This window comes from Littorina saxatilis, linkage group LG12 (assembly GCF_037325665.1).
Source record: "Littorina saxatilis isolate snail1 linkage group LG12, US_GU_Lsax_2.0, whole genome shotgun sequence".
Taxonomy (NCBI): Eukaryota; Metazoa; Mollusca; class Gastropoda; order Littorinimorpha; family Littorinidae; genus Littorina; species Littorina saxatilis.
The window spans coordinates 21994650-22021782 of record NC_090256.1 but is presented as its reverse complement, the minus strand read 5'-3'; the positions used below and the strand labels follow the sequence as shown (position 1 = coordinate 22021782).

General features: G+C 44.3%; 1 protein-coding gene across 2 annotated transcripts; it reads right to left on the bottom strand.

Annotated features, from left to right (window-relative positions):
* Positions 1-25192, bottom strand: LOC138981512 (uncharacterized). 2 transcript variants are annotated; one of them, XM_070354456.1, is made up of 10 exons: positions 24705-25192; positions 21650-21910; positions 18995-19217; positions 16215-16392; positions 15516-15809; positions 14065-14262; positions 9162-9361; positions 6509-6787; positions 4236-4674; positions 1-1877 (listed from the first exon to the last, which is right to left on the bottom strand). In XM_070354456.1, exons 1-10 carry the CDS (start codon positions 24880-24882, stop codon positions 1479-1481), a joined length of 2649 nt encoding a protein of 882 aa, XP_070210557.1. In that variant the 5' UTR covers positions 24883-25192; the 3' UTR covers positions 1-1478. The 2 variants fall into 2 exon arrangements, with proteins under 2 accessions (XP_070210557.1, XP_070210558.1); XM_070354457.1 differs by lacking the exons at positions 21650-21910; positions 24705-25192 and adding an exon at positions 20560-20632.
* Positions 25193-27133: the final 1941 nt, after the last annotated feature.

The following is a 27133-nucleotide window of genomic DNA, read 5'->3' as shown; positions in this document are numbered from 1 at the left end:
CAAACTACGCATAGCGGTTTTGCAAAAAAAAAGAAAGAAAGATACAGCGGATTTTATGAAAACAGTTATTCTGTCACATTCTAGACGTTCCGTCTTCTCTTTTAAGCTTTCCAAATGAGAGTAAACTCCTACCAAAGACGTTCCATTGACTGCAGCCAGAATGGCAACCTGTTGGTGAAAAGTGTCTTCATCTGATCTGAATTCAGTTGGTATGTAATCTTTTGCTCGAATCTTATTAACACTGGGTGTTGCGTTTAACCGAAGTAGCCTACACTGTTGCACGAAAGGCCTCTGTCAACAAAGCTCCGAACGTATTTCTTTAATGTTTACTATGTTGTCTCTAAAGAGCACATCTATAAGTTTAACTTGTTGTGCTTCTTTGCTGTGTACTAAATTTTGATTACACGGCTTTGTAAAGCATGAATAAGAATAGAACACTGTTTTGTTTTTATTTTATTTAAATTTTATTTGACACATATTGCAAAATTAACCTAACAGATAATACTTTTTTCATAATTTCTGTGAAAACCCGGAAAATGACATTATGGCTCAAACGATGTTGGTCCCAGGTAAAACTATATAAAACATGAAATGCCCCACTCACTATCAAGCAAACAAACAAACTTCTTGAACTTTCATTCAAGAAATCTACGTGTTAAACCTACGATGCGAGATGGTATGGTTTTGACGAAAGGAAACAAATCGTATGGTCGACATTGTAACTTCATTTTTGTTCAATCAGATTATCTCCAATGTGTGTGTTTTGCTTCATTACTTCTTAAAGTCCCTTGCCTTCTTGTGTGAACGATTAAGCAAAGAACCACGGACTAATCCAGGCTTTTATATGGAATATGCGCATCTTTCAAGTTATCTTATCACCTTTATATTTTGTTTCCTACAATCTTTATTTTCAAAATCAACTTTGCTGTCAAGTAAACATCTTGGTCGCACCAGATATTTATTTTGTTCATGTGAGGCAATAACCATGATTGTCGGAGCGGCTATATTTCTGCTGTGAACTCGGACTGTTCGTTTGAGGCAATAGCAATCGTGGTCGGGGCGGCTGCATAATACTTTTAGCTTGACCTTGATGTGGTAGACCTAATACCATTCGTAGTCGTGGGTAGAGCAGCTAGCTTTGTTTCTGATTGTGGCTTGAGCTGATCATTTCAGGCAATAGCCGTCGTGGTTCGAGCAGCTAGCTAATAGTATATGTCAGATTTTGGCTTGATGTGGTTGAGCTTATTTCCGTCATAGTTGGAGTGACTTTATTTCTGAGCGGGTTTGTGCCAATAACATCATAGTTGCAGCCGTTATATCTGTGACCAGAGCTGTTCATCTGAAGTTTGAGCGGAATAATTCTGGTTTGGGTTTGAGTGGGTTTGAGCCAATAAACGTCGTGATTGTAGCAGGTTATGGCCAGAGCTCCTTACAGCCGTTCTGAGTGGTTATGGCCATAACCATCGTAGTTGAAGCAGCTATTTTTCTGGTCTGGGCTTGAGCGGGTTTAGCCAGAAGCCATCGTGGTTGAGGACGGGCTGAACAGAGTCCAACAAGCCCACGAGGTGACTGTAGACGAGAGTGGTCAGCTTCTCCTTCCACTGGCGCGGGGCAGTGGCCGTCCAGTCGATGGGGGCAACAGGCTCCCCCTCCCCTCCCTTCCCTCCTTCTTCCCCACCCCCTGTCGCTGCAATCAGCAGAGACTCCAAGTTGACCTTGGAGCCGTTGTCTAAGCTACTGGTGCTGGCGAGCTTGGAGGGTATGTTGAAGCCTACGCCGGATCCTCGGGTGGATCGGGTCGTGCCACCGCCCTTGGTGACTCGCTCCGAGCCAGCGCTGGAGGACGTCTGGGAAGACTCGTTGCCGAAGGTTGCCAGCTTCATGAGACATAAGATGGAAGATGCTTTATGTTCTATGCAATACAACCAAGACATAAGACTATTTACTAGCGCACGGCAACATTTGCGCGGAGAACCGGCGTTTCCATCTGAGTGATCGACAAGAAGAAGAAGAAGAAGACTATTTACTGTCTATGCACAAGACAGTTCCTGTCCATGCAATCAAAAGAAGACATGATATTTGTTTTATTGTTCATGAAATGCACTGAAGACATAAGACAATTTACTGTCTGTGCCATCCAAACAAGACATTTTCTGTCCTTGCAATCAAAAGAAGACATAAGATTATTTACTGTTCATGCAATGCAAAGAAGACATGAGACAATTTACTTTCCATACAATCCAAAGAAGACATGTTCTATCCACGCATTCCAAAGAGGACATACGTTTATTTACTATCCGTGCAATCGAAAGAAGACATATGGTTATTACTGTCTATGCAATCCAAAGACGACATAAGATTCTTTACTGTCTATGCAATCCAAACACAAGATTATTTACTGCCCATGTAATCGAGTAGCTATAAGAGTATTTACTGCCCACGCATTATCTGTGTAATCCAAAAAAGAAATAAGATTATTTACGTTCATGTAATCCAAAGAAGACATAAGTTTATTTACCATCCGTGCAATTCAAAGAAGACATATAATTATTTACTGTCCATGCAATCCAAAGAATACAAAAGAGTATTTATTATCCATGCAATCCAAAAACATGATTATTTACTGCTCATTTACTGCTGAATTTACAATTCAGAGATGACATAAGATTATTTACTGTCCGTGCTAACCAAGGAAGACATAAGATTATTTACTGCCCATGCAATCCAGAGAAGCACTATATCTTGTTCACACAATATAAACACGACATAAGACTTCGGATTTGCTAATTGTTCACACAACACGAACACGACATAAGACATAAGATTTGCTAATTGTTCACAGAACACGAACACGACATAAGACATAAGATTTGCTAATTGTTCACAGAACACGAACACGACATAAGACATAGGAATTGCTAATTGTCCACACAACACGAACACGACATAAAACATAGGATTTGCTAATTGTTCACACAACACGAACACGACATAAGACATAGGATTTGCTAATTGTCCACACAACACGAACACGACATAAAACATAGGATTTGCTAATTGTTCACACAACACGAACACGACATAAGACATAGGATTTGCTAATTGTCCACACAATACAAACACGACATAAGACTTAGGATTTGCTAATTGTTCACACAACACGAACACGACATAAGACTTAGGATTTGCTAATTGTTCACACAACACGAACACGACATAAGACTTAAGATTTGCTAATTGTTCACACAATGCAAACACGACATTAAACTTAGGATTTGCTAATTGAATTGTTCACACAATACAAACACGACATAAGACTTATGATTTGCTAATTGTTCACACAATACAAACACGACATACGACTTGGGATTTGCTAATTGTTCACACAATACAAACACGACATAAGACATAGGATTTGCTAATTGTTCACACAACACGAACACGACATAATACTTAGGATTTGCTAATTGTTCACACAATACAAACACGACATAAGACATAGGATTTGCTAATTGTCCACACAACACGAACACGACATAAGCGAGATTCCTTATCGTCCAATTACATCAAATAAAACATAAGGCGGAAGACTCGGTGTTGTCCACGCAATACAACTAATGAACAGAAACGTATTGCTTGACTGTACCTGAATTAAAAGTTATATGAACAAATAAATCTATAACAGCTTGAAACTGTAAATCTAGCCTAAAAGTACTATCTTGGGAGAGGTACTTAGGGATCTCTGGGCTGCCTACTGCATTTAAATATTTACATTCCTATCACTCTGCTCCTGCTACATTCTTCACGTATGGTTTTTTTTCTTTCTTTTTGTGTGATCAATATAAAGCAATTAAATGTTCATTCCATCCCAAAAAGCAGTGTTTGGAATTGACTCACGTTGTCCGGGAGAAATTCACACATCAATTTACGTCATGCGATCGACGCCATCTGATGGCATGCATTATCGTTTTACACTTCACTACACACTCGAGCGCGTATAAGCACACACAGTCAAAGACCCCCGCCTCCCCCCCCAATACACACACTTCATCAACGCACCCAAAAACCCCACCCACCACCCTTCAAAACAATAATTCAACCATCCTCTCTCCCCCCCCCCCCCCTCTTCATCCCCCACATACACCCCCGGCCACCATAAACACACACACACACACACACACACACACACACACACACACACACACACACACACACACACACACACACATACACACCTGCTTAAAGCGTTGGTCCTCGAGAAGGCCGAGGTCATAGCGCAGCTTGCGCTCGGCAGAGCTGATGTCATCGAAAAGCCGAGACAGCGCCGCCCGCATCATCAGATCCTTGTAGTGACGCATCGGGGACGAGAAGGACCGCTTGGACATAGACAGGATGGACATGTTGACCATCTTAAGGATCTTCTCCTTGTTGCTAGCTGGCTCTTCGTCCAGACACAACGCCAAGCTGTGAAACTCCTTGGCGACCACTTCTGCCCTCGGGTATTGGTAGGATTGGACGCATTTGTGGAACCACATGGCCTCTGGCGTGTAGGACAGCGCCCGGGGTCTGTCGCTCTTGGGCTTGGAAATGGGGGTGGTTCGGACTGCTTTGCCACTCAAGGTTGAGATTTTTCTTTGAGCGCCGGGTGAGCGACCTCGAGAAGGTTTTGGCTTCCTGCAAGGTTGAGGAATGGAATGTACGTGTCGTTAAAAAGGGGGCGTAGTTACAGCAAAGGCGGATGTGGATTATGACTTTGTTGTTGAGGTTTTTGTTTGCTTTGTTTTTTTGTCTTCTAGTGAGAGAGCGAGTGCGTGAATAGATACATGAGATGAGAGAGAGAGAGATAAGAGAGAGCGTGAGTGTGTGTGTGTGTGTGTGTGTGAGAGAGAGAGAGAGAGAGAGAGAGAGAGAGAGAGAGAGAGAGAGAGAGAGAGAGAGAGAGAGAGAGAGAGAGAGAGAGAGAGAGAGATCGGTCAAGATGTTTGGTTCTCGCAGCAAAAGCATATCACACATTCTTTGCTAATGGTGACACTATATATAGGGGGTCATGCAGTTTAGGTCGTGTTACAACAGCATTCTATCCAACCATCAAAGGTAGTTTCATACCATTCAATCTCAAACAAGCATACAAATCGGCAGAATCAGGCTTGACTCACGGTTAAGGCCGATTTGTTTGCGAAAACTGGAACAATTTTCCGAAAATACCACCAAAAATGGCGGGCGAAAAATTGCAATACGCAGGCACAAGTAATATACCTTTTTTTAAAAAAATATTTAGTGATATGATAACTGTTTATAATTATGTATTTTCTGTATTGTACTTGTGTCAATAAAGGATATGATCCACTCAAAACACCTTTGTCATGTTTTGTGTGTGAATAGCTCCCGTGCAAAAAGAGCGTCGTTTGCGTTTCAATCGTTGTCACGTTTCCTATCTAAAATGCGACCACTCTCTTTCTTTGCGAGTTGATTGCATCAAAGAACTGTTTTGCTTTAAGTAAAGATACACGGTGTTTATTTTTTTCTAAAACACAAAAGAAGCTCATTTTTCGTATTCCCTGTATTTTTGGAGCTTATATATGGTTCTGTGTTGTCACATCCGAAACGCAAACGACGCTGGATTTTTAAAAGCACGCCATTCAATTTCAAATGATTTGTAGTGAGTGATAATGTACACACTGATTGCTTGTGCTACACAGTGATTACTGATGATGTTTTACATACAAAGTTTGGTCTTTGTACAACGTGACGTACCAAAACGTATGACATGTCACCCGTTTCACCGCATGAAACGCAACAAACGAATTCATGTGATTGTTCAGCCTGGGAGTAAAACCTGGTAATTTTTGTGTGTTCAAAGACTTATACAACAATATGATAATAATTATGTTCGAGAACAACTGTTATAAACTTGACATTTTCAATCTGATTTTGCAGTGTTGTTATAATGTCACACTGAAACAAAAGTGACACTTCGAGATCTACAAACTATTAAAACAAAATCTTTTATCTTTACAGCAGATAGAGGGACTGATTTACTCTCTTTTGAATTGAATTCTGTTTACTTTGCTCTTTCAGAAAAGTCAAATTACAGCTAACAGTGCACAGTTTTAAAAAAAAGCGACTACGAAATCAATTCATAAAAAGATTCCCAATCTACACAGGAAGCAGTCAAGCTTGGACAGATCCGGGATATTGAGTGGGACTGTTTTCAAAGGAAAGACTGTGCCTTTGCATTTCATTTCCGTTTCCATGACTTTATTTTTATATCCCATTGCTGGGAAATTCGGTTCGCTTCCTCCCAGTGGAAAGCTAGCAGCAACAACAGTTGCGCTACCCAGAAGTGTCCGAGTGTTTACGTGAAATCAGCCACCTGCACTTATGGCAGAATAGCGGAGGTCTTTTACGTGTCACTGAGATGATACGGGGGCGGGACATAGATACCGTCTCTGATTCTGCATAGAAAGTAGACCCGTGTCCGTCCCGGCCAGGATTCGAACCCACGTACCCTTGCCTAAAAGTGACGCTAGCGCTACTCGGTCTCCGAAAGCTCTTTTCCACATGATCCCCTATCGGGTTGAGCACTTTGTCTAGAAGCACGTGTGCCGCGAGCAAGGAGTTCATGGGCTTGCTGTGGTAATACAGCCCGGGGTTCTTCTCGTGGAAGGCGGCGATATCGTCCGGATGACGCCCCTCCTCGACGGGCGGGAAGACCTCTTTCATGAGCGAGTGGCGGCTACGGATCGGCAGGAACGTGATGAGGTCCCACACGCTGCGTTCCGACAGCCTGGTTGAATCAAGACAGACGAAGGCGTGGGATAGACTTAGGGTCTGCCGGTAAGGAAGTGAGGAAAACACTGCGGACTTGTGTGGAATAGTTGATTCAGACATTGTCGTGGTGAGAACGGATGCTGTGGGGAGGAAGGAGAGAGAGAGAGAGGGGGGGGGGAGAAAAAGAGAGAGAGTGGTGGCAGAGAGAGAGTGAGGGGGGGTGGCAGAATGAATGAGAGAGAGAGAGAGAGAGAGAGAGAGAGGGGGGTGGGGGGGGGGGGGGGAGTGAAACAGACACAGAGAGACAAGGGACAGGGATACCACTCAAAATATTTTAAGGGCCACTCCGAGAACTGTCCACTGCAAACAAGCAAATAATTCAAAATAGATCATGCTTTTTAAAGATTTTATTTCAATCTTTCCCCCAAACGTTCGAAATATTCGAATTCACACAGACGTCTTTGTGTACATGAAATCTGCTGGCAAAGGGAGGCAGCTCAATCATTTGGAATCACAACATGTTCAGTACCGCGTGTGACCTCCGTTTGAGGCAAGGCTCTCCATGCATCGTCGCCAAAGTCCCCAGGGTCCTCTGAAGGATTATTTCCCATTCCTGCAGGAGTCGCTCACCAAGCTGAGCCACGTTTCCGGGAAAGGGGTGGTTTTCTCTCACGCGTCGGCCCAGGACGTCCCAGAGATGTTCTATTGGTGCCAGATCAGGGGCGTTGGCTGGCCACTGCATGCGCTGAACGCAATGCTGTCCAAGGAAGTTGTTGACGATGCAAGCTCGATGCGGGGTTGCATTGTCATCCTGCAATGTGGATCCTTCACCCACGGCTCGAAGCGCGGGGATGGCAATGGGCTGAAGGATTTCGTCACAGTAGCGGACCCCGGTCAAAATGCCGTGTGCGAGGTGGGATGGGGTCCTGCCTTGGAGGTGGAAACCGCCCCACACCATCACAGAGCCTCCACCATAACGGTTCCGCTCTTGAACAGTGCCGTCGATGAATCGCTCCCCCTGACGCCTCCACACACGAACTCGTCCATCCGGATGGGATACAGTGAAGCAGGACTCATCCGTGAAGAGAACTCTGGACCACTGCTGCCTGGTCCAGCGAAGATGGCGTCGACACCACTCCACTCGGGCCCGGCGATGAGCTTGTGTCAGAGGATTTCTCACTGCTGGGCGCCTGGAGTGGAGACAAGCTTCATGCAGACGGTTCCTTATCGTCTGGTCACTGACTCTGACATTCGCTGCCATCCTCAGTTGTCCTCTCAGGTCATTTGAGGTGAGTCTTCGGTTACGCAGGGCAGCCAAACAGACGAATCTATCGTCTTGTCTGGATGTGATTCGTGGACGTCAAGGTCGTGGTCGTTCTTCACCCCGTTTAGTGGTCTCGAAGCGATCTCTCAGCCTGTGGATGACGGAATGGCTTACAGCAAGTCTTCTGGTCACTTCTCGCATGGATACGCCGTCATGGATCCATGCCAGGGCCCTTCCTCTGTTTACCCCACTCATTCTTCGTCGTCGGGGCATGGTTACTCATGCCCGTGTAACTGTCCTTTAAATAGCCAAGCAAGTAAAACTGCAGGTGAGCAGTGCTCACAACAGTCACGCCTTGCACGTGCACTATGTTTGAAGTGTCCCCCTTACTTGCCTGGTCAGCACACCAAGCATAAACTTTTTAGAAAACTGCGTGAATTTTGCGTTTCTTTTGACTTGAAGTGTACGCTTTCAATTCTGCCTGGGAACTTCAAACCATTAAAAAAAGGTAAAGAAATGTCTAAAGCAACAAGTCTTGTTAGTAAATTGAAGCCTGTGTTTGGGTTTCACTAAACTCTGAACGTTTGAAGAATAAACGCAAAAATTAAGAGTGGCCCTTAGATTATTTTGAGCAGTATATATAGAGATACAAGACTCAGACTCAGAACTTTATTACAAAAGGATAAAGGTTTTAGGCAAAGCCTATTCTTCCAACTTGTCCTTTATACAGCACATAAAGACAGACGCACATAAAAAACCCATCAATCATATAAAATACAGAAATACATTGTATGGAATGCTACACAATGTGCATTTAAGGGATTATATAAGGAGTAACTCAAAACCTACAAAATTACATTGACACAGTCACGTTATACTTTTCATTTGGGAATAAAGTTGCTCAGATCAGCTACACATTCGTTAATAATAATCCAAAATGTTCTCAAAAATAACAATCGAACAAGACATTTCATTCACGAATGATGTGTGAACGTGACTGTCTCTTGACAAATTTCACTGAAGTTGCATTTCTTATCTGTTGGGGGAAGAAGTTGAAGACAAACGCTCCCGAGCCCCGACTAACACCCCCCGACCCCCCCCCCCCTCCCTGACCCCGCCCCCGTACCTCTGCACAGCACTCATCTCCAGCTCATCGTCCATGAGGTTCCTTTTCTTGGCGTTGGCGTCAATGTCCATGGCCTGACCCCACACGTTGACAGGGATCTCCCCAGTTTTCCGGACGCCCACCGACGGCGTCGTCTTCACGTACCATCGCTCTGTCCAGCGACCTGGAATCTTCGAGAAAAACTCAACGCGGAGGGACACCTGTCATTGACAAAGAAAATCAGCAATAAGCATCGCGACTTAGACAGAAGATACAACCATTCCGTATTGAAGCATCATTGATAAGCAATGGAACGGAAGATGCAACAATACCAAGATACAAGATACAAGAAGTTTTATTGTCCTCATCAATACAAGGAAATGTGGCATGTGTGTGGCAAGACATAAACACTGATACATAGACATTTACAAAACACAACTGAAGTTCAATATCAGCACACCCTTACGCAACATACCCACTACTTCAGACACACAGGCTACATGTGCCCCTCGGACGTACGCAACCCACAATTCACCCAGCCATACAGCTCCACATGCACTTACTCATTCATGCAGCACTCTAGCACCCGGTCATGTACAACTCACACACTGGAACCCTCATACGGCTACATATTGCATTAATAACACCCGCACAAACATTACAACCTCAAACATCGTACTAGATCTACAACTAACAAGCATACATCCACTATCATGCACCAGAATACATCATCATACATTACATCATAACATATTGCATTATAACACACGCACAAACATTACAACATCAAACATCGTACTATAATCTACAACTAACAACAATCATACACTATCAAACACCAAGTACATCATCGTACATTAAATTACATCATACCCCCCCCCACCCCACCCCCCCCCCCCCACCATACATTCACAATCGGCACAGAATACATCATTATACATATATACATTACATCATAACCCCCATACATTATCACAAATTACATTACATCATACCCCACCCCCCTATTACGTACCACAGTTCACAGCACTCATTGTCCTTCCGCAGTCACAGTTCGCATCACCCATAGTCCTCACAGCACAGTTCACATCACCCATAGTCCTCACAGTCAAATTTCACAGCACTCAAGTCTATCTAGTATGCTATCACATTCACAGGGACTGGTTGTAGAGTCGTACAGCCATCGGGAGGAACGAGTCCCTCATCCGGTTTGTCCTGGCCCGCCAGCACCTCAAACGGCGTGATGACTCACGCGTGGGCTCGCACGATGCGAGCGCCTGGTGCAGAGGGTGGCGGTCGTCAGAGCGGATCATGCTCAGCTTCTTCAGCGCCACACTCGGAAATCGAGTGCTGAGAGGCTGAAGCTCAGAGCCAATGATGGAGCCTGCTCTCTTCACGATCTTCTCCAACCTTTCCATGTCGCCCTTCTTTGCACTGCTGTGGTAGCAGAGCTGGTTGAAGGAGACGACACTCTGAATAGTCGCCTGGTAGAAGAGGTGGAGGATCTGTGGGTCGACGTGGAACTGCCGCAGCTTCCTCAGGAAGAAGAGCCTCTGGTTCGCCCGCTTGCACACGGCGTCCACGTTTGGCGACCAGTCGAGCTGGTTGTCGATGATGGTGCCCAGATACTTGTTGGTATCCACCATCTCGACTGGTTCGCCCTTGATGATGATAGGGTCGACGGCGGACTTGGTTCGTCGGAAGTCCATGATGAGTTCCTTCGTCTTGCTCACGTTGAGCTCCAGGAAGTTGTCGTCGCACCACTGCACCAGCTCCTCCACGGCGTGTCTGTACGCCGATTCGTCGTTCTTCAGGATGAGACCTGACAGGGATGTGTCGTCTGCAAACTTCAGCAGCAGGTTGACAAGATCCCTGAGGCGACAGTCGGCGGTGTACAGCGTGAAGAGCGTGGGAGACAGCACGCAGCCTTGAGGGGCGCCTGTATTGGTGGCGACAGCCTCGGACAAGACTTGTCCAATACGGACCCGCTGGGTTCGTTTCGTAAGGAAGCTGAAGATCCAACTGATCAGCACTGGATTGACGTCGAACTCCCGCAGCTTCCTCATCATGAGATGAGGCTGGATGGTGTTGAAGGGGCTGCTGAAGTCGATGAACAGGACCCTGGCGTAAGAGGAGGATTTCTCCAGGTGGGCGGAGACGTTGTGGACGAGGGTCAGGATCGCATCTTCAGTACTCCGGTTGCGGGTGTATGCAAACTGAAGAGGACCCTGATGGTCCTCTGTCTCCAACCTCAGCCTCCGAAGGACCAACTTCTCAGCGCACTTGAAGGGGATGGAGGTGAGCGCTACGGGCCTGTAGTCGTTCAGTGTCGATTGGGCTTCTTGGGCACAGGAACAATGATGGAGCTCTTCCAGATTGCAGGGATGGAATGTTCGTTGAGGGACCTCTGGAAGAGCTCGCGGTAGACAGGGGCGAGGGAGTCTCCGCATTCCCGTAGAAGCCTGCCAGTGATGTTGTCTGGGCCTGCAGCACTGCGTGCTTTTACCTTCTTGAAGGTCGACCGGACTTCGTCGGTGGTGATGGTGATGGGCGTGGACGGGCGGCTGAGCACCTCCTCCATGACTTTCCATTGTTCTTCGCTGAAGTCACGCTGATCGAACCGGGCGTAGAAAGTGTTCAGCTCTCCTGCCAGCTTCGCCTCATCCGTCGTCTTGAGTGGGACTTTCTTCGGCTTGTAGCCGGTGATGGTCTGGACGTCCTGCCAGTACTGCCTGAAGTTGCCCTCTCTAAAGTTATTCTCCAGCTTGGTCGCGAAACGACGTTTGTCCTCTCTAATCTGCCTGGTAAGTTGCCGCTGGACAGCCTTCACCTCGTCGCGGTCACCGCTCTTGAACGCCTCCCCCTTCCTGTAGAGCAGCCTCTTCAAACCCGGTGTTACCCAAGGCTTGGTGTTGGGGTAGACTGTGCAGGACTTGGTCTCAAGAACAGTGTCTGCGCAGAAGGCGATGTACGCCGAGGTGGCGTCGGCTGTCGCATCAAGGCTGGGATCAGAGAAGATGCTCCAGTCTGTAGACTCAAAGCAGCCGCTAAGAGCCTCTGACGAGTCACTGGTCCACTTCTTCACCTCTCTCACGATGGGCTTCTCCCGCTTCAGACGCTGTCGGTACGTAGGCACCAGCTGCACCATGTTGTGGGAGCTCCTGCCGAGGCCAGGGAGTGGCTTGGAGCTGTAGGCGCCGCGGATGTTGCCGTAGCACAGGTCGATGGTCTTGGTCTTGTGAGTCAGACACGTGACATACTGCTTGAAGTGGGGGAGCGCTCGGTTCAGCTTGCAGTGGTTGAAGTCCCCGAACACAAGGCAAGGGGCGTCGGGAGACTGCGAAGCCAACCTGTGCACAACCTCCGCCACCTTGGAGCAGGCCACCTTCGCATCTGCCTTGGTATGAATACCATCAGGCAGAATTTGAATGTAAAATTTCATAAAGATCAGTCCAGTAGTTTTCTCGGAATCGTTCTATACGCACACATACACCAGAATCACACAGGATGGGGTACAGTCTCGAAAACACTCGGACACACTGAGTCACGCTCACGCTACCCTAAAATACACACTAGACAGTGGACCCACGCTGAGGGGTTGACCTACTGACGCTACGAACCGGCCAAGATGGCTACCCGAAAAAATCACAACAGTTTCTTGCTAAACACTTCAATAGCTCTCAAACCGTACCACAATCGTACAAATAAGTTCACATTCTGCTTCTACACAGTCTTACACACCTCTCTGCGAACTTTCAGCACAAAAAATACACGAAAACTGACGAAAAACGCTTAAACACTGAGAGACATTTCCACACGACTGGTCGCAGCAAAGAGCGCGCCCCAAAGACACAGGAAGAGGATAAGATACGGATAAGATAATGATAAGATAAGGATAAGATTTCATATAGTCCTGTGAGGTTACCCTCATGGACATTTAGGGTGCTTTTTCCCTAGAGAAAGCGAGCTGCCATACAGTATGCGGCGCTCCCCATTTTTTCCTGCATGCGTGTATTCATGCTTCCAAGCCGTGAGACTTTCGCTGTGAGCTTGGGTTCTTTATCGTGCGCATGCGTGCACACGGGGGTGTTCGGCCACCGAGGAGAGTCTGCACTAAGTTGACTCTGGGAAATAAATCCCTCGCCGAAAGTGGGGATCACGAACATTCGACCTAGACACAATCATTTGTCGTAGTAAGCGTAGACATCCGGTCTGCTCCCCGCCTAATGGCCGATGTCTTCCGTCTTCGGGGGACTACGTGGGTTTAAATTTGGAGTGGTCCTTCTCCTAGAGGAGTTTCCTTGCAGGGATAGTGAGCCTCCTCTGCCCTCGTTTTAATTTTGGAGTGATCTTCTCCTAGGACAGCTGCCTTCCAGGGTTGACGAGCCTGTCCTGCCCGGCTATTTAACCCATAGTTGGGGGTTGGTTCGTGGGCACCAGGGCGTATCCACACGCCGGTGGGCCTGCATGCCACAAGTCTAGGGGCCAACCTCCTCCGAGTCCTTGTAGTTCAGCCTGGGGCCTTTCAGTACCCAGTTCACGCCTGTCGCCACGATGGAGGCACTACAAAGGGCTTGCTGTGGAGAGGTTATGTACTGGCAGGAGAGACTGACGCAAGCTGCTCTCTTTTCGCGTTGTCCTGAAAAGGACGGTGCTAGCCAGCGGTGAGGGCTGAAAGCGAGAGGTGACAAGCACAAAACACTTCGCCAACACACTAGACACATCACACAACCATTTTGACAGGCGAAAGTGGGGATCGAACCCACGCCGATACCAACAACTGGTTTTGAAGCAAGCGCCGCTACCGACTGAGCTATTTTCCCGCACAGGTGCACTTATATGGAGCATTAATAGAACACTTTAAAACAAAAAAGTCAAGCAAGATTTGCACTGCAACAGTCGATCTGCTCTTATATTTCCTCACCTTTTGTTCAGGCAGAATGATTCCGTCGGAAAAGTCGAAGATGAAGGGCGACGTTCTGTAGCGGCCTGTGTTGAAATGATCTACACGTGGCACCCGTCTCCACGAGTAGCGCATGACACAGCACCCTGGGTTGGCCAGCAGGATTTGGGTCGAGCCTTTCTCCCCAGCGTTGCTTACGATGCCGATCTCCACTATGCCCTGGGTCGGTATGCAAGAGTCGAGGTTAGAGACTTTAGTCCGGGATTAACTGTACCCTACATGCAGCTTATCCCGGACTAAATTCTCTAAAGTCTACCCAGAAGATGAATCCGTGGCTCTTCATTTTTATGCTGTTGCATCTTTTGCTGCTGCCTCGCATAAGAAATATTGATTATCTTGCCCTAAATATGAACTAGTGACTGTGCTTACATTTAGTAAAGTTTTGACTAAATGTTTTGACTTAGACTGGGAATAGAAACGAGGATTGTGCTCTGTATGTGTGCGTTTTGAACGATTCCGAGAAAACTACTGGACTGATCTTCACGAAATTGTACATTCAAATTCTGCCTGATGGTATCCATCGACAAGTTTGTCTTTTTTGGATAAATGTCTTTGATGACGTCATATCCGGCTTTTAGTGAAAGTTGAGCCCTCATCTTTCAATCAAAGTGATTGAAATTTTGGTCAAGTAATCTTCGACGAAGCCCCGACTATGGGATTGCATTTCAGCTTGGAAGCTTGAAAATTTAATAATGAGTTTGGTCATTGAAAATTTCAAAATAATTATTAAAATTAAATTGTCAGTTATTGATATATAAATGATTGCATCTTATTCTGTATCATTTCCTGAATCAAAAAACATAAATAATAATTTTATGTTATGTTTGGATTTTCAAAAGAGCTCAGAAAATTAAAAAGAATAAAGAAAAGCGTGCTTTCCTGTGAAGCGCTATACTGCGCTATACTGGTTTGTCACTTCAAGCAATTAGTGGGCCAGTACGCTTTTCCTGTGAATGTGTAAGCGCTTTCTTGGTCGCGTGGTATCGGCAAAGCCATTATCTTGGTGAAAAATTCCAGTGCGTTGAGTTTTATTCTGTGAGTTCGGAAGATTGACTAAATGTAGATTTGTTTGTTGTTGTTGCAACCTTTGCTACTGCCTTGCATAAAACATATTGATTATGTTTAGGTCTGGTGCTCAGTCTGGCAAACGAACACATATTCATTCTTAATATTTGTTTATGGTTATACAAATGTACAGATTGCTTTAGTATAATTAGCTGTGGTTATGAGAAGGCCTTACCAAGTCTCATGGGACTTCAGGAAACGAATTCATGAGAGGCTAGTCATCACATTATGAGGGGATGGGAACTAAAACGCATACTGGATCAAGATATTGAATGCTTCTTGCAATCATACTGCCATGAGTTGACTGTGCGTCCAGTACAGACTGTACAGGACATGTATATACTTACATGGAACCAATATTGACCCCACATGAACGTGAACCTATCCAACTTGAAGGCCGGAACGATGTTTCTGACGAAGTAGGGCGACTCCAAACGCGGGCCACAAGGGTAGGGTTCAAACCTGCTGAGGCTGCGCTGACTCTGTGAAGAGGTTCTCCTGAAGCAGAAGTCTCTCAACTCGCTCGACCACGACGTTTCCGCTGTCAGGGATGTGTTGCGGGCTGACTCGGACACGGGCTCGGGGAGGAGGCCCACGCCTCGAATACACAGTTGCTTCAATGTGTCTTGCTCGCTTGTTGTCTGGATTGAAAAAATACAATTCCTCAGGTGGGTAAATCCTCTCCCTCCCTCTCCGAACCAAGTTCCTTAGTTATGCCCTCAGTTGTGGAAGGAGATCACCCCTACCCCCACCCCTTTCTGCCCCTCAAAAATAATATCAAAAACTAATGATGAAGAAGAAGAAGAAGAAGAAGAAGAAGAAGAAGAAGAAGAAGAAGAAGAAGAAGAAGAAGAAGAAGAAATTTTCTCCAATGAAACAAGAGTTCGTTGACAAAAACATTTTGAGGTACTCGTCCATGTTACGAATTGTCTGGTAGTAGTGCCGTATCGTATCGTATTGTATTAAAGGTTTCACCAATAAACCTTTTTTATTTTATATTTTATTTAACTTCTTATTCGTCAATGAAGGCATAACACTAGTCTGACCTCAGGGCGATTTCCACGGTAGTCGTTGAAGAGAATCTCCTCGTCCAGATCCGGCTTGACGATGCTGATCGGGGGCTTGTAGAACTGTCTCTCCGACCACTTGAGACAGACCATGAGGCAGTCATCCTCAGGGCCTATGTACTCGGGCAGCAGGAAGAAAGCGGTGCCAGGGTAGTACCTGTTGTAAATAGACCCGTTGTGTGGTGGAAGGAGAGAATGTATGCATGTACAATCAATCTCGAACTTTCCTTTGGGAGCACAAGGATAGGGGTATTTTTTTCATGTTTGGAATAGGTAGATGATGAAACAAAAGACTTTAAAACATGTGCTTTTTAAGGACACTTAGTTTTATTGGCGTAGTTCCCCTTGCTTTAACTAATATGCCTCCCAACCAGAAGTACATTGATTAGAAGTAGTTAACGGGAAAGCAGAAGAAGAAGGAGAGAAGCGGTTAACGACCATTATCTAAGCCTACACTGAGTCGACGAGCGTGATACAATCGCCTATTGGGCATTTCCCAAAAGCCGATATGTGACCCTCCACCACGGAATGAGTCGCATGTCACCTTTGCATGATTTTCATATTTTTACATTTTCCGAAAGAGTTTTTATGCTCTATCCAGTGGTGAAAACCGTTTTAGAAAAGAGCGAACACTGTTTGAGTTATAAGCCTGTGACTAAGGTGACCCTCACACTGTATACTAGACACTCCCCAGACTTATATTAAGCCTAGCGCAGAACCGCGCAAGGTGACATGCGACTCATTTCGTGGTGGAGGGTCACATATTACTAAAAATAGGATGAGTAGTTCTGGGAAATCGTTCACTGGAAGTACTCAATAATTACGCAGCACTTTGATTGATTCGATCTTCAATTCATCACTCAAAACCTTGAGAATGAAAACAAGTCGCGTAAGGCGAAAATACATTTGGTCAAGCTCAGTCGAACTCACAGAATAAAACTGAACGCATTGCATTTTTTTGCGCAAGACCGTACACTCGTAGCATCGTCTGTCCACCGCTCGTGGCAAAGGCAGTGAAATTAACAATCCAGAAAAGCGCGGTAGCGGTTGCGCTGAGGAGGATAGCACGCTTTTCTATATCTCTATTCTTTTTAACTTTCTGAACGTGTTTTTAATCCAGACATATCATATCTATATGTTTTTGGAATCAGGAAGGGACAAGGAATAAGGTGAAATTGTTTTTAAATCGATTTCGGAAATTTGATTTTAATCATAATTTTTATATTTTTAATTTTCAGAGCTTGTTTTTAATCTGAATATAACATATTTATATGTTTTTGGAATCAGAAAATGATGAAAAATAAGATAAACGTAATATTGCATCGTTTTATAAAAAAATAATTTTAATTACAATTTTCAGATTTTTAATGACCAAAGTCATTAATTAATTTTTAAGCCTCCAAGCTGAAATGCAATACCAAAGTCCGGCTTTTGTCGAAGATTGCTTGGCCAAAATTTCAATCAATTTGATTGAAAAATGAGGGTGTGACAGTGCCGCCTCAACTTTTACAAAATGCCGAATATGACGTCATCAGAGACATTTTTCGAAAAAATGAAAAAAACGTCTGGGGATATCATACCCAGGAACTCTCATGTCAAATTTCATAAAGATCGGTCCAGTAGTTTAGTCTGAATCGCTCTACACACACACACGCACAGACAGACACACACACACACACACACACACACACACACACACTCACACACACACACACATACACACATACACCACGACCCTCGTCTGGATTCCCCCTCTATGTTAAAACATTTAGTCAAAACTTGACTAAATGTAAAAAGGAACAGAACAAAAGGCGTAAGAGGTTAGAAAATAAAGGAAAATTAGAAAAAATGAATTTGTTTTGAAAATTACTCTTAATTTTGCCTGTTTAGAAATTCGAACCCGAGACCAGCCAACCGAGCTCACTATCTTCAGGGCCTAGGGGTAAAAAGCGAATTTTTAACTTCGAGTAGTACACGTGAGTTCTCGAACATTGAGTTCAGTATCAGCTCGTCGGCTTCCGAGTCGCTCCGTTCGTATTTGTGTACTGTTCGTTCTTTCGATCTCACTTTTTGAGGTAAGTTTAGATTATAACTAATGAACTAATGCCTAATGATCTCGTTCATTTCGTATCAGTTTCCAAAACAAAACAAAGTAGCATTAGTTTTCAAGTGTGTCAGACATTATGTTGGCACCCCAGCTCCGAAATGCATTGACCAACAGCCAAAAGGTGCTGACGTCATTTCACAAAAGGATTTCTCCACCCAGAGTTCAAATTTGGAGATTTTGCAGATTTCGTTCAAGACGATGACGCTCTAGGGTTGGTTTATTATATAAAGTGAAGCAAGTCTTTAAAAACGGACGTCGACAGAGCCAATGAAGGGTAATAGGAACTTTTAAGATCATATACCTGTGCTCCCAACTACGGAAGTGTTTGTACACTAGGTAACATGTTGGCATCGTTCATTCTTCATCTTCTATTCTTCATCTTCTTTGGGAAAGTATTGTTCAGTTTCTAAAAACCTAAAACTTTTGAGTCAACAAAGGTCTGAAGTATGTACCCTTTACGCATCGCACACATTCTACTATTCTACTACGATTTGACTAACAGCAACCAAATCGTACAGTCGACGACGTCAAATGTAACGAGACGCGTACACTTTTTGCCTATTAGTCAAAGCAAAAACTACTTCTGCGAAGCGATGTAGTAAAACAAAGCGGGAGGGGGGGGGGGGGGGGGGAAGGGAATGAGGTAACAAACCTCGCACTCTGGGTCCGCTGGGGGAAGTCGGACTCGGGTCCGTAAGATGGCCCACTGTGGTTCTGCAAGGGCGGGAGGGTGCAGAGTCGGGTGGAGACCAGGTTCTCTGGGGCAACGCCGGACTTGCAGGCCATGGTCCTGCACAGAGCGTTCCTCTGCTGACACTCCGTCTCCCAGTTCCGCAGCGTGCGTTCTTGGGTCTTCAGGGTCTTCATCCTCAGGTCTGAAACACCACCAGGAGCCGGTTTCATGGACTGGCGGTGGGCACAGTGCACTGACAGTCGGACCACCGTTTCGTCACCCGACTGCGGTTGTCCGAACGCGGTGCTAGGGGAAGGGCAACACTATAATCGAGCAACTCCCAGTGCGAAGAGGCAGAGCCGTCGGCCGACTAAAATCTTTTCCATAAAGCCCGATTTCGTCGGAATAATGCATTTCACTTGTCCAACGACAGTCGACCGAATGTGTTACTGTGTTGCTGGCCCATTGAACATGCCCCAAAGGCTTCATGACTGCTTTTAGGATCGAGCCCTCTGCAAGTCCTGGCATCGTCTATCAAGCATGATTAATTGTCTCAGTAACTGACCCCGCAACTTTAACGTTTGAGAATCTGGAACTGATGAAGTATTCGTCTAAGGAGAGTATCTGTTGGTCTAAGGAGAGTATCTGTTGGTCTAAGGAGAGTATCTGTTGGTCTAAGGAGAGTATCTGTTGGTCTAAGGAGAGTATCTGTTGGTCTAAGGAGAGTATCTGTTGGTCCAAGGAGAGTATCTGTTGGTCTAAGGAGAGTATCTGTTGGTCTAAGGAGAGTATCTGTTGGTTAAAGGCGGTCCTAAATTCAGCCCGAAGTCGACTTCGCGCGGCCAGCTTCGCGAAGCATACTTCGCGTAGTCGTCTTCGCCCAATTAATGACAGGCTTTAAGGAGAGTATCTTTTGGTCTAAGGAGAATATCTGTTGGTCTGAGCAAAATATCTGTTGGTCTTAGCAGAATATCTGTTGGTTTAAGCAGAATATCTGTTGGTCTAAGCAGAGTATATGTTTGTCTAAGTAGAATATATGTTGGTCTAAGGAGAGTATCTGTTGCACACCTTCCCATCTGAGTGACATACCTTACAGGATCTAGGAAGGCTTGCCACATGGCTACACGACCTCGCAGCATAAATAAAGCCCTGAACCCCGAGCCTCTTTTATCAAAATATGTTCCACTAAGATATGCTTTCCTTTATTTTTCCTTTCTTTTCCATAGAAACACTGAGGCTAGATACATGTGAAAGTGTAACCCACGACAGAGTTATTTCCGAACGTCGTCTAATGATCCCCCCCCCCCTCTCTTTTTTTCTTAGCGACAAACAAACACCCCCCCCCCCCTTAATCACTTGTAGCTGGTAACATCTTTCTTCAAGGTTATGCAGCGTATCTGCAGCATAGTACATTTCTAAGTCCTCATCATATCTTTCTCCAATGCTTTGCAGCGTCTCAATCTCCATCATGCTTATTTATCTCAGGACTCCAATTTCGTCAGCGCGCTTGTTTCAGGACTGAAGAATCAAACTAGAAATCTTACCCGTCACACACTTGTTGCTGATCATCATATCTGTCTCCATCTCCAATGCCTTGCAGCGTCTCTCCATCATGCTGGTCTCAGGTCTGAAGAATGAACATAGAACTGTTACCCGTCACACACTTGTTGTTGATCATCATATCTGTCTCCATCTCCAATGCCTTGCAGCGTCTCTCCATCATGCTGGTCTCAGGTCTGAAGAATGAACATAGAACTGTTACCCGTCACACACTTGTTGTTGATCATCATATCTGTCTCCATCTCCAATGCCTTGCAGCGTCTCTCCATCATGCTGGTCTCAGGTCTGAAGAATCAACATAGAACTCTTACCCGTCACACACTTGTTGTTGATCATCATATCTGTCTCCATCTCCAATGCCTTGCAGCGTCTCTCCATCATGCTGGTCTCAGGTCTGAAGAATCAACATAGAACTATTACCCGTCACACACTTGTTGTTGATCATCATATCTGTCTCCATCTCCAATGCCTTGCAGCGTCTCTCCATCATGCTGGTCTCAGGTCTGAAGAATCAACATAGAACTGTTACCCGTCACACACTTGTTGTTGATCATCATATCTGTCTCCATCTCCAATGCCTTGCAGCGTCTCTCCATCATGCTGGTCTCAGGTCTGAAGAATCAACATAGAACTGTTACCCGTCACACACTTGTTGTTGATCATCATATCTGTCTCCATCTCCAATGCCTTGCAGCGTCTCTCCATCATGCTGGTCTCAGGTCTGAAGAATCAACATAGAACTCTTACCCGTCACACACTTGTTGTTGATCATCATATCTGTCTCCATCTCCAATGCCTTGCAGCGTCTCTCCATCATGCTGGTCTCAGGTCTGAAGAATCAACATAGAACTGTTACCCGTCACACACTTGTTGTTGATCATCATATCTGTCTCCATCTCCAATGCCTTGCAGCGTCTCTCCATCATGCTGGTCTCAGGTCTGAAGAATCAACATAGAACTCTTACCCGTCACACACTTGTTGTTGATCATCATATCTGTCTCCATCTCCAATGCCTTGCAGCGTCTCTCCATCATGCTGGTCTCAGGTCTGAAGAATCAACATATAACTCTTACCCGTCACACACTTGTTGATCATCATATCTGTCTTCATCTCCAATGCCTTGCAGCGTCTCTCCATCATGCTGGTCTCACGGCTGAACACCTCCATGCCTTCGACCTCTCCCAGAGGCAAGAGGAAGCGCCTGCGTGGTGGGCTAGGAGTGCGCACTTTCCTCACCACAGGCAACGGCCGCGGCCTTTTCACGCTCACCTCGCCCATTGGCCACAGCAGGAGCTCTTCTTGGTGGTGTCGTGTGATTGGAGTGTAGCGTAGATCTGGAGTGGGAAAGAAGTATGGATCAGGTATACAGAGGACCCCCCCCCCACCCCTCCCTTTTAAGACTTAAAAAACATGTAGGAAAATCGGGTCTTTAAAAAAGGAGGGAGTCTAAAACTAGAGGTACATTTATCGAGGTTATGAATAGAAAATGTGATAAATCAAGGTCTTATTTTTTTTTTTTGGGGGGGGGATGGGGAGTCGGGGTGGGGGGTGGGGGGGTAAAAAGAGGGTTCCACTGTATAAGCATATCCCCGAGAACGGATCCAAGTAAAGCATGTGTGCTTGACTCGCGATCTTGCAATGAAATGAAACTTTTGTTTGAACCCCCAAAATAACGCGAAATGGGTTTCTTTTAATTTGAAGACTAAGTTCTCGCTGGAAGCTAAACTGGAGGTGATACCTCGCCGTCAGGGGTAAATTGACAGCACGGGGAACCTCAACAGCGTTTAACGAACGAACGAACTTTATTTTACAACTTGGATAAAGGTTTAAGGCACATTGCCTTGTCTAACAACCTGTCCTTAGACAAATACTAAACATATCATATTCACACACACAAAAAGCATACAAATGAAACGAATTGATAAATGAAAAGTGCTAAATGCAACCAGAATATTAAATGGAATTCCGGAAACAAAATTAATGCGGAGAAAGTTAGAAAGACCACAAGAAAGAAGAAAACAACACGAAAAATACACCCCCAAAAAACACGCACACATGACTAACAAACAAGTTAGAGAGAGAGAGAGAGAGAGAGAGAGAGAGAGAGAGAGAGAGAGAGAGAGAGAGAGAGAGAGAGAGAGAGAGAGAAAGAGCTAGAGAGAGAGAGAGAGAGAGAGTGTGTGTGTGTGTGTGTGTGTGTGTGTGTGTGTGTGTGTATGTGTGTTTATGCGTGTGCGTGTGAGAGGGAGAAGTTTACGGTGGAGGGTTGTGTGCTATTGCCTTACGCATGAGACCAGGTTTTTCGAAAATATCTCGCGATCTACACATACTTTGCAATGTGGATAAGAACATGATAAGTACGTCAAAAGTATACCTAATTTTATTTACATTTACTTCAATCATTACTTTCCTCTGGTTAATTATTTCTTCATAAAGACTACTTCATAAAATGACTTCCCCCTTACCAGGCCTCTACAAACATGCAGGTCATTTTTTTTTTATCTGTGCCGTACGTATTTGCATACTCGTGTATCTCGTGCTGACATGATACATGTCACACTAACACCAAAGCTTTCTAAGGGTTTGCACATTATTCAGAGCACTGGCCGTTGACAAGAAAAGTAATGAATAATTGCCGTCGAACAAGGAGCATCGAGGGGCCAGTAAAACATCCATGCGGGTTGACTCGGTTTGTGTTTTGTGTGTGGGTGTGTGTGTGTGTGTGGGTGTTCTCAGTTTTGATAACAGTCAGCCAGTATATGTATTTGACTTTCTGCGTCTATTTGCATGTACTTCTGAACGCATACATGTAGATGTACACACACACACACACACACACACACACACACACACACACACACATACACCACCACCACAAGAACCACACACACACACATACACACACAATCTCTCTCTTTCTCTTTCTCTCTCTCCCTCTCTCTCTCTCTCTCTCTCTCTCTCTCTCTCTCTCTCTCTTTCTCTCTCTCTCTCTCTTTCTTTCTCACACACGCTGGAGCAACATAGATAGAACACAGTATTTATGAGGCAGGAAAGCTTTCAGCATTTCAGACAACTGATACAACGAATAATGTAACAAAAACGAATAATGTCACAATTGTTACATTATTCGGGGGCTGCCCGGCCCACATTGTTGCCTTATTCGTGGGCTGCCCCCGAATAATGTGACAATCGTTACATTATTCGTGGCGGATGTAGCTTTCGAGATTTTCTCGATAAATATTATAATTTACTACCAAACACTAGACTGATAATTATTGTGATGCACACAAATTCGTGCGTGATGATGCGAATGACCCTTCACCCAGTGAGGACAAGAACAAATGGCTTATAAGAAAGTCCAAGAGAAACTATTTTTGTTTTCTTATATTCGAGGTTTTTCTTATCGGGAGAATCAGAGTATAACGGCGTGTGTCTGTCTGTTTGTGAATGTGTGCAAGTGGCGTCACTGATTCTGCAAAAGGCGTGCATGCCATGTGAGTGACGTGTAATTTTTGTGAGTGGATGCTAACCCTAACCCGAGACTGTATTATGAGCTATTTTACAATTTTTCTAACTCTAACTCTAAGTCTAACTTTTTCTAAGTTGAAAAAAGGGCTGCCCCCGAATAATGTAACAATTGTTACATTATTCGTGGGCCGCCCCCGAATAATGTAACAATTGTTACATTATTCGTTTTTGTTACATTATTCGTTGTATCAGACAACGCCTTTGACAACAATTGTTCGATGCAGGCAAACCCCGACACAGTCCTACCTGGATGACACAAACATTACGCCATGAAATGCACGAGTTTGACCTCTATTTTGCAAAACTGATCCACATTTTAATTTTTTTTATCATCTGGTACAGGAAATTATGAAGACTTAATTAACACCAATGTGCCCATAGTCTACAAACGTAAACTCCTGTTATGTATACTTTATGGGAACATATTTTCTTCTTCTTCATTTATAAAAATGTTTGTAGCTGGCGAGATATTTTCGAAAAACCTGGTCTCAGGCGTAAGGCAAACGGGCAACAATACCCTGGAGGAGAAGGCACTGGCAGAGGGGGCGTGGGCAGTTTGTGGGTTGAGGGCGTTCAGTCGACTGAAGGGGGTGTGCTCACCGCTGTAGACGTCGACTTCCTCCAAACTGAGTTCGTCATGGAGCTCGTCGAAAGATTCTTGATTGTGCGGATTCATGAAATGGGCCATGGAGCCTCTCTTTTTCTTCTTTTTCGCCTCCGCTTTCTTGCTTTCCAGGCTCTGTTTGGATAAGGTTTTCTCCCTCATCTTCATTGGCATTCTGCTTTTCAAACTAAACGTGCGAGAACGTTTTCCGCGTCAATAAAAAGTAAGGTACGGACTGTTGCCTATACTGTTGTGTGGCAGATCGACTTCACAGGATTTTCTCGGAAAAGAGAAACAGAAAGTAATTTGGGTTTTTTGGAAGATGGAGAGAAAAAAATAGTGTTAGTCCTCCTTTTTGCCAAACGAAGAAGCGGAGTCAGAAAGTGAAGTTACAGATGATATCGTCTTTGAAGGCACTTTGCTTTGCGAGAAAGAGGATGCGTCACGTTTCGTCGCTAATGTGAGTCTGTCAGCCATTGTTCCTGTATCATTTACACATTGCACGTCATATTTCTTCTTAGCTATGACGTTTGGTTGAAATGTCGTCACACTCGAGGTTTCAGTCCAGAACACATGGAACATACTTATGGACAACAGAGTAGTAGTCTTGAGAGCGCACAGGCCCCGCCCACTTTGATCCCGACCCGCTCGTGACGAGTGCCTGTGCCTACGATCGTCGATGTGTCATGAGTTAGTGACAGCGTGCGGTCCATGTTATGAAGCGAATACAAGGCTTGTACGACCGTTTGCAAGTCACTTTTTCAAACCAGAATGAAAATCGGCTCAAGCATTTTTCAGCTCTTTGCTATTCCTGATTCTGCTTCTTTTTTTTTTTTTTTTTTTACAGTTTGAAGTATGCTGACTTTGACCACTTCAACTTTTGTGCAAAAACAACAACAACAACAACAACAACAACAACAACAAAAACCTACATGACTGTGTTGGTTGGTGTGTTGTTTGGTTAGTTAGTTAGTGGCTAGTTTATCCTTGGCATTTGATGTCATTAATCCCACTTTTTGTGGGTTTATTTTTGTGCCCCACAAACGCGAAATGTGCCTCACTTTTTGGGGGGCTTATTTGTTGGATAAATGACATCGAATGCCAAGGATACTAGTTAGTTTAAGTGGTTTGGATGGTTGGTGGCTTGATTGGTGTGGTTGGTTGACTGGTTGACCGTTGTGCTTTTGTCGTGTTTATTACTGTGTTGCCGTTCGTGTCAGTTGAAACATGTATGTAGTGCAAGGTCATTGCCACAGGAGCTTGTATCAAAGCGCGGGTCGTTCGAAGGATTCTACTCAATCATTAATATTCTACAGTAATAAGGAACAAGTCGCGTGAAGCGATATTAAAATATTTTGTCAATCGGTCGGCCTTAAACTAATAGAGTAACACTAAAAAAAATAACCAAACGCAGACAGCACCTAGACTACAGATAGGCTACTAATTAAGGCTTCGCTAGCCTAGACCCAAAGACTGAGACGGGTCAAGCTCGTCTCCGCGAAGTACGCGAACGTAATGCCTAATTAACCTATTTTCTTTAATTATGAGTACAATTTTATTTATTTATTTATTTATTAGGAGATTTCTATAGCGCATAACTAAAAGCACTATGCGCTTTACAATATCACTAGGTATAAGCACACGCAAACATACTCTGATTAAATAGAACTTAGGCTAACAAGACAGTACTAAGAACACTAAACATTTGAGTTCATACACAAATAGAGAATTAAATTAAATATTGGACAAACGATCAAAATAAGCTTAAGGCCTACACCGACTACAATGGACTATTTCAAATACAAAAATTTAGTTTACTATAAAAGGCAGTGCATAAAACTCCCGAATCCTAAGAAGGTCGAACAAATAAAAAACAGAAAAGACTATTTAACTATAATTACTTCGAAAAAGATAATAAACATGGAATACAAAGCTGTAATTTTTAACAACAAATCTAAAAATATTTTCATGCCATATTGCACAACACATTTTGACACACACGCAACCTCACACAAGCACACATACACATTTACACACACACACACACACACACACACACACGCACACACACGCACACACACACACACACACACACAATAAATTCAACAAATATTTAAATACATAAAAAGAATTAAGTAAGCGTTTAAAACATATTTTACAAACAACAGCAGTACATATATATAGTGTTAATAATGTGAGAGTAAACGTGAAAACATATTTTACAAACAACAGCAGTACATATATATAGTGTTAATAATGTGAGAGTAAACGTGGCTTATCTATTATATTTTTGGATTCAGAAAATCATAAAGAATAAGATGTACTCATCGTGGGATTAATTACTGAAATTTGATATGGACTTGTATTGACCAAACTTTAATAATTAACTTTTAAGCTTCCAAGCAGAAATGCAAAAACCCATAGT